This window comes from Berghia stephanieae, chromosome 10, assembly GCF_034508935.2.
Source record: "Berghia stephanieae isolate SIO BIC M18660-M18661 chromosome 10, UCSD_Bste_1.3, whole genome shotgun sequence".
Taxonomy (NCBI): Eukaryota; Metazoa; Mollusca; class Gastropoda; order Nudibranchia; family Aeolidiidae; genus Berghia; species Berghia stephanieae.
In genome coordinates this window covers 893,305-902,024 of record NC_088369.1, presented here as the reverse complement: position 1 = coordinate 902,024, position 8,720 = coordinate 893,305, and the positions used below count along the sequence as shown (strand labels likewise).

The 8,720-nt window shown below is 35.1% G+C and overlaps 1 protein-coding gene across 2 annotated transcripts in view; it reads right to left on the bottom strand.

The window, feature by feature from the left end:
• LOC144956028 (histone demethylase UTY-like) overlaps positions 1-8,720 on the bottom strand; it is a 130,489-nt gene that overhangs the window by 113,014 nt on the left and 8,755 nt on the right. For both annotated transcript variants that reach the window (XM_078886316.1, XM_078886317.1), the window contains exons 4-5: positions 7,232-7,281; positions 3,418-3,476 (exon numbers count right to left, since the gene is read on the bottom strand). In XM_078886316.1, coding sequence (XP_078742442.1) covers positions 3,418-3,476; positions 7,232-7,281 — 109 coding nt within the window. The remainder of the gene's footprint in view (positions 1-3,417; positions 3,477-7,231; positions 7,282-8,720) is intronic.

Sequence of the window (8,720 nt, the reverse complement as noted above, 5' to 3'; positions counted from 1 at the left end):
AGTACTTTGTGACAAGACTAGAGTCATATCCAAAGGATATAAAGCAATTGCTATTGTCCATTAAACTTTATAGAAATTGAAAATAAATCTCGGCTACTTATCTTAATGGTTCCTGAGGACAGCAACACTAAACATGTAAGATGTGACATGACGCCTGTTACGTGATAGTACAATATTTACTGACACCGACAACGCTGTTAATGGCCAGATACTCATCTTACACCTGAGTACGCTGAGAGAATGTGAGTAAAGGACTCAACTATGCGCTGAGTGAGGCTCGAACCCAGGACCTTCTGATCCGAAAGCGAGTGCCATACCACAAGGCCACGACTATGTCAAAGTGAAAAACTCGGGATCAGGCCCTGTTATGAGAGAAAGATTTGAAAGAGTGTGTATGAATAACTTTCAAGTCACTAGGCAAACTAGGGGGCAGTGAGGCACAGTGCTATGGGCTCAGCCTCATACCCAAAATGTGCCCAGTTTGACCTATAGCAAGCCACTTCACTACAGAGCACTGGGCTATGGCTGATGCCTGGGTTATTTCAGTCTTCCTTTCGAATAGACCCCTTGAGTCAAATGATGAAAAAAGGGAATTTTATTATCTTATTTATTTTATTCCCATGTACATGACTTGGACTTTTATGAATGAAGCTTACCAGGTAAAAATGGTGAGCAATAGAGCTAAAGCGATTTCCGGCTGTAATGGGGTTACAATTGAGGCATGATGGTAGGTTAAGCTTACAACCTATCATCAATTTACCCAAAAGGTCAGGGGTGATATCAGATCAAACCAACTCACACAATGGGTGAAATATTATCAACAAGAAAGTCAGAAATGCTGATATCCTGTGAGGTGAATTGATGTATTATACTAGTATCAATACATTCAAATCAGGAAGAGTTGAATGATGATGATGATGATGATGATGATGATGATGATGGTGATGATTATGATGAGTATGAATGATGATGGTCGTCATCATCATGAGGAAGAGGAGAAGCAGGAAGAGACGAGGAATAGCAAAAATAATAATAATAGCAATAATAGCAATAATAGCAATAATAATAATAATAATAATAATAATAATAATAATATAATAATAATAATAATAATAATAGTAATAATAATGATAAAATAATAATAATAATAATAATAATAATAATAATAATAATAATAATAATAATAATAATAATAATAATAATAATAATAATAATAATAATAATAATAATAAAGATAAAAAAGAAATAAAAAGAAGAAGATAGAGAAGAAGAAGAAGAAGAAGAAGAAGAAAAAAAGAAGAAGAAGAAGAAAGAAGAAGAAGAAGAAGAAGAAGAAGAAGAAGAAGAAGAAGAAGAAGAAGAAGAAGAAGAAGAAGAAGAAGAAGAAGAAGAAGAAGAAGAAGAAGAAGGAATAAGAAGAGGAGGAGATTCATTTATTTATCTTTTAAATGTTTAACAGGGCTTTCATCTCAAATTGGGTCATATAAGGCCAAGGAATAAGTAAGATGAGGGGACTGGATAAAGGGGGCGAACTGTAAAAATAAAAGTGAAGGTGTCAAGTGCCTCTATCTGTGTTCAGAATGAGAATCACACAACGGTACCTACTCTATTCAAACCAAAGCACCAATAACTATAATACAGAACCATAAAATAAATAGTCAATATCCATCCCAAACGTCACATAAAAATTAATAATCTAATAAAAGAAATGAATCTTGGGGTGAATGTTCATGTTTTGACGTGGACATTGACCCTAGTGTCTTCACTCCTCCGAAATCAAAGAAATAGAATCCACCTAACAAAGAGCTATAAAAATTCGTTCAACAAAATGCTAGAAGCAAATCTTATCCATATATGACACCCCATTTGGAATTATTGAAGGAAAGGACGAGAGAAGAATAAACTAAGTATATTTTGCAAAGGCCAGAAACACCAGGTCAGGTTGCCATTATAGTTGGGCCTCCAACAGAACAAAAGAAAACATGGCAAATTTATGTTGCCACAATCAAGAGTGAAGTGCCATCTTCACTGCCCTCAAACTCAATTATAAGACTGTGGAACAACTTGGATAGCTCCCAGTAAAACGTATCAGCTGAAGAAGAAGAAGAAGAAGAAGAAGAAAAGAAGAAGAAGAAGAAGAAGAAGAAGGAGTAGAAGAAGACAAAGAAGGAGAAGAAGAAGACAAAGAAGTGGTAAAGAAGAAGGAGGAGGAGGAGGTGAAGTTTCTTTTCTTTCTTTTTTTTTTAAAACGACACTATGTAAATACTCCAATGGTTACATTTGAAGCAATATGGCAAAGAAGAGAACAAAATAGGATTCTTGAACTCCAGTTATTGAAATTCAAAACAAGCACCCAAAGCCGCTCAGTGGTCTTGGGAACTCTCTTGGCTAATGAGTCATGATCTCACCTATACTATTTCCTACCGAAATGTATTCTTTTCCACAATGATTGGTTTTGAGGTTAACAAACTTGACATGAAGAATAATCATGGTGGTCAGGATATCATTACGCATCAAACTCTATTTTTAGTAACACTGGATTCGTGCAGGAGAGGAAAAAAAATTCTTCCAACTATTATATTTCTTTTACAAAGTAAAAAAAGGATTCGTATCTTTTTTTAAAAAATGTTGCTATTATGTTATAGTAAGATCAGGTTTTCACCAAATAATAATAAATAATAATACAGTGTTCTTTTATAGAGCTAAATGCCGTTGCCTCAAAGCGCTTTACAATATACTTGTCAAACCATAAACACATTCGTACCAGACACACAAAACAGTCGCACACACTAACTATGAAAGTTTTATAAAATGAAATTGACATTCAATAAAACGGAATCAAAAAATATAACGTATAATTTACTCATCAATAAGAAAATGCCTAGGATAAAAATTTTCTGGAAAAGATGAGTCTTTAGATTTTTATTAAAGTTTTCTACACTACCGAATCCAAAGGGAAATAAAAATGATAAAATGTATATCGTGGATAGATGATTTACATGGGGGAAAATATCATGCAGCACACATTCCTCTTTTTGCTCAGACAAAATATTAAAAACGAGGAAACCATTAAAATGAGGGTAAATTTCAGATATTCAGATTTGTACAAGGAATCAGTGAAAACAAGGAATACGGGAAATTTGTACAAATGTAAAAAGGGGAAATTTATAATTTATACAAGGAATCCGTGAAAAAGGAAGAATACCTCTGAAAAAAAATAGAAAAGTCTGACTACTTCCCCTTCAGTAAAAGACTCTGGACAGGATATTGGCAAGCGAAATGAAATCGTCCAAATCCAGTGCAAGTACAAAAAGCCATAATGAGAAGAAACATATAACAAGGTGTGGGGAGGGGGGAAGAGATAAAAGAAAGACCAGTGAACAATCCACCATAGCTACTACATCTACTTGTACTCACCATTTGTAGGCATTGAAGTGAAAGTAGACCAGCCCAAGACCGTACAGGAAAGCAGCATCCTGAGACAATGAATTGGATACGATTTATAAATCACAATGAACAAATAGAGATACACATGAATATCAATTTAAATAAGTTTGAAAAAATTAAACAAAAAAAAAAAAAAAAAAAAAAGAGAGAAAGATAAAGAAAAAAAAGAAAAAAAGAAAGAAAATCAAAGAGAGCAGTCTGTCATGAAAAGACAAAAAAAAAAAAAAAGAGCAGTCTCTCAGTTAACTTGACTTGACTTAAGCCTCTTGATTCCTTGTGGAAACAGGGCCACAACAGCACTCTTCCAATTCATTCAGTTTTTTATGAGGTCTTCCTTATCTGAGCCCAGGTTTGTCCAACTGCCTTTAACTCGGTTTCAAAGCGGCATCGCCATGTTTGCTTTGGTCGACCAACCCTCCTCTTCTTTCCTTGCAGGTTCCAGTCCAAAGTCTGCCTGGTGATATTGCTTACATGCTTCCTGAGGGTGTGGCTTTCAGTTTACAATACACCAGGATTTGTAGATAAGGGTTTGTGACTGATTGGTTTTTTTTTTCATTATGAACAGGAATGAAAGTAGTTTTTTTGGGGTTTTTTTGAAAATCATTCAAATCATTCTTTGATCAAAGATAGTGAGCTCACAGGGACTGCGAGAGTAAAAATTGTAGAGGTCCCTGCAATGGTGATAGAAATTGCTACGATCATAAATGAGAATACAATGAACTTGAGACTGGTGTAATCAATTTATATTCAAAGGCTTATTTTTAGGCAATTGCCAATATAACTCGTACATGAATATCATATTTCCGATCATCAAATCAAAGTTAATAAAATCAATGATAAAGCTAAACATATAATAATGAAAATAATAATAATAATAATAATAACAATAATAATAATAATAATAAGAAGAAGAATAAGAAGAAGAAGAAGAAGAAGAAGAAGAAGAAGAGGAAGAAGAAGAAGAAGAAGAAGAAGAAGAAGAAGAAGAAGAAGAAGAAGAAGAAGAAGAAGAAGAAGAAGAAGAAGAAGAAGAAGAAGAAGAAGAAGAAGAAGAAGAAGAAGAAGAAGAAGAAGAAGAAGAAGAAGAAGAAGAAGAAGAAGAAGAAGAAGAAGAAGAAGAAGAAGAAGAAGAAGAAGAAGAAGAAGAAGAAGAAGAAGAAGAAGAAAATTATTTTAAAAAGTAATCAATAGATTAATTGTTTAATAGATTGAATTGTAAATTGTTTGTTTGTTTTGTTTGTTTTTAAGGGTTTTACGGCGCTTGCAACACATTTAGGTTATATCAGCGCCAGTAAAAAGGAAGAAAATGGGATAGTAAAAAGTTTTAGAATTACAATTAAAGCACACAAGAGAAAGTAAGACAAAGGGGAATGGGAACAAATAGGGATCAGATGTAGATTCCAAGAACATACCACCAATGTACTTAGTTTGAGATCAACTATGTCTCATCCGGACACAAGCACAAAATCCAACAAAGAGGAATACATTCAAATGCTTACATTATACATTAAAAATAACAAAAAAATATAATAATACATAACAGAGAGATGATTTACAAGGTAAAAAAGATCATCTCCCAAAACACTAACTATGCATTTGACTGTTTCCCTCTCAGCCAGGACTCCGACGAGGGCCCGGAAAAAAACCAAGTAATCTCATTCCAAGACAAAGACAGAAAGCATGTTGGATAAGATATAAGAGGATAGAAGACGCAGTTTGTACCTCCCTGCCCGGAATTGTAAATTAATAATTTTTTTAAAATACAAGGGGAAATAATAAGGACAACAGTTTCAAAATAAACTGATCTCAGTTAACTCCCCTTAGAAAAAACAATGAGTCCAGTAATTCTAGCTTTTTAAAACGCTCGATATAATAATAATAGGAGACTATTCCCTATCTGAAACCTTTGTAATGTTTAAGTCTGTCACTAGAACTTATATTGTGATATTATTTTTAGGGTTAGTGGTTAGCCTCTTAGGAGTTGTTGTTAGTGGTACTCAAGGAAACAAATGATCCTGTTGGATTAACCATAACACTTTTGAATACAGATCACAATACAATTCGCTTTCTTTTGGTGGTCGTCGCCTTGTGTTTGGACATCTTTTTTGACCAGTATCAGTCTATGAGTTTAGTAAGATGACGCTTGGACAAAAAAAAAATTACGCCCCTCGGCATTCCACGAAGGAATATAGATAATCCATCAAACAAATGTGTGATGTCAACAGGAATCATCTATGTTGTCCAAAGTACTCTTGAACACTGTTTGTATATATATATATATATATATATATATATATATATATATATATATATATATATATATATATATATATATATATATATATATATCAGACCTCTTAAAGTAAGAGATCATACATTTATCAGGGTTGCTAATTCGGGAGGCAAAAATTTCCTGAACTTTTACTCAAACACATTGACAGACCCCTTTCTGAGCACTGAACTCCAGTAAAAAGGCATTATGTACTTACTTTTTTTTCGTTTAGCAAAATATTGAAAAATATACTGAGGGATTATAACACACTGAATTCCGTAAATATACGGAAAATTGGCAACCTTGATTTTTTTAAATTTTAAATCTTTAACACCAAACACAGACAATACGCAAATAAAGACCAAAACGTGGCTTGGACATTTATTTCAAAAAGTGAAAGTGAACATGTGAGTTTTGAAAAATCCTGAGATAGACCTTCTTTGTCCTTCAGAGCCATTCGACCCATGGATCCGTAGCTGGAGCTTATCCTGGTTTCCACAACATCAAACAGACAATAGCAATTGCTCGCTATCCTTTATCCTATATTATCCACCAAATCTAATAGACTCAGCTCCCTATTCACTGATGGGTGGACAGTGGGGGGGGGGGGGGGGGGGGGGTCAGAAAAAATTCTGACTGCACCCAGGATCGATTTCAGCCCCTTTGCGTATGAAATGAGTGCTCTACCAACTGAGCTACTGGGACCCAAATTCTATATGACTTTTCCTTGTTGAATTATGTACAATAAGATGAAAAACTGAAAAAAATTGAAAGCGATTTTCCAAAACTTGTTAAATGAGTTATTCTACGTTTTGAGATTTTCCATCCATGAGAAAAATTTTAATGTAAACTTTATTAGCACAAGAATTTTACTAGATTTGTGTGAATTTGAAGTTTAAATATGATAAAGTAATAGGCCAAATGAGAAATTTTAGGCGAAATGAGAAAAACAGAGTTAGGGAGTTTTGTAAAACCACTCTTCAATTGTATCTGATAAGAGTGCCAAACACAACTGATAGAAAAAAAGTAGTCGTTCACTTCAGAGCCATGAGGCCTATGGAGCTGGGGTCTATCCTGGTTTCTGTAGCATGAATTGGACGATAGCCATTGCTTGCTACCCTTTGGATAGGAGGCTAGTCTATCGCAAAGTACTTTCCACCAGATTTAACTGACCCAGCTACTGAACCATTGCTTGCTGTGTGGACAGGGAGGTCAGAAAATGTCAACTTCACCAGGGATAGATCTCGGCCCCTTGGTCGCTAGTGCTCTACCAACTGAATTATAGGGACCCTCAAACAGTTGAGAAGAGTTGATTTTTTCTTATTCTTATCTGGGGTGATTTTAAAAAATAGTTCTTCTATTTTATTATTTATTTGTTTGGCACTGTTTAAAATTTTTATTTGGCACTATTGTCTGCCCTTAGTAACTTCTATATATTAATATGCTCCCCATTTCACCATATTTCAACTGTTACATTGATTCCTTAACTATGACAATAAAGTGACCTCTCACCTTCCAGTTGTCAGATTGGACATTGTGAAACTTCTGGTAGGCAGACAAAGCTGGAGGGGAAAACAAAATAAATAAATAAATGCATAAATAAATAAAGCAATAAGTATTTCTTAATTCAAATGTTGTAAAAACAGATCCCATCTCGGGAAAAGTGCATTTGGCTCATCTTTAGGAGTTTTATGAACATTATTGCACTTTTACATAACATCAATCCCGATTTTTTAAAAAATAAAATAAAAAGAAATGAAGGGAAGGTTAAAGGATTGCTTTATCAGATAAAAAACACAAAAACTGATTATAATCTCTCAAAAAGAGAAATCATCCATCTGATTACAACAATGTCACCTACAGGCAAAGACCCTTAGCAAGAGCCAGGCAAAACAAAACCTCTCATCTCAGAATAAGAACAACACACAGCCAGACCGAGGCGAGGGGATTAATAATGATGAAAGGGATTACACTAGAAGAGAGGTCGGTCGGTCGTTACAAATCATAAACACCCGGAGCATGAATGGAATGATGAACAAGATCAATAACCAGATGGATGACAATGATCACAAGACTGGCCACTAAAACATTGAGGAATATAACCCCTCCTGTGGGAATGAGGAGCTAGCTGTAGGCAGAGAGAAATTGGGGTTTTAAATGATCGTAAATCTTTTTTTTTAAATGCCTAATGAGCAAATTCCTCTATTTCAACTTCAATCATAAAATATGTCGCAACTCCATACAGGCAAAGATAATTGCGATTGTGAGTGGTGTTAGAACATATGGACATGCCTTCATTAGGGTCTTATTTAATTTTGGTTGGAATTCCATTTAACCATTCTGCAGTATAAAATGGAAATGGGTGTATGTGGCCTAATAGGGGACTATGGTGAATCAATGTAAATACTAGTGCAGAGCTGTCCCAAGCATGTTTAGGACCGCCGGTTCTACAGTCCCTGGGAAATGAGAAACGCAAGGACCAGTTCCAAGAACCGGTTCTTTTTCGACATTGGTTCACACGGCATCGTTGGGACTTGGGACCGTCAAAGAACTGGTTCTTTTTCGACATTGGCCAATCACAAGGCGTTGTTGGGACCGTGCCTGCAGTAGATGGCTGTAGAACCGCTAAGTGAAAGTGAGAGAGGAGAAGGCTTATCACCTCAAAACATGAAAATAGTGCTATAACACTATCCATTAAGCGTGTGTGTGTGTGTGTGTGTGTGTCTGTGCATGTGTGTCTGCGAAGATTGATGGAGCGGGTCAGGTCAATGTTCGTGTTAGGGAAAAGGGATTGTTAATATTTTGTGTCTCTGGCATGCTGGACCAAAAGTATGGGAAGAGTTTGTTTTGATTTGTTTTTTTCTCCATTCCTTTTTTCTATTTTTGTGCGGCTATGTGGTTGTGTTATAACACTCGCTTTCAGATCAAAATGTCCTGGGTTCGAGCCTCGATCTGAGCCTAGTTGAGTCCTTGAAAGACTCTTTACTCACATCCTATCACC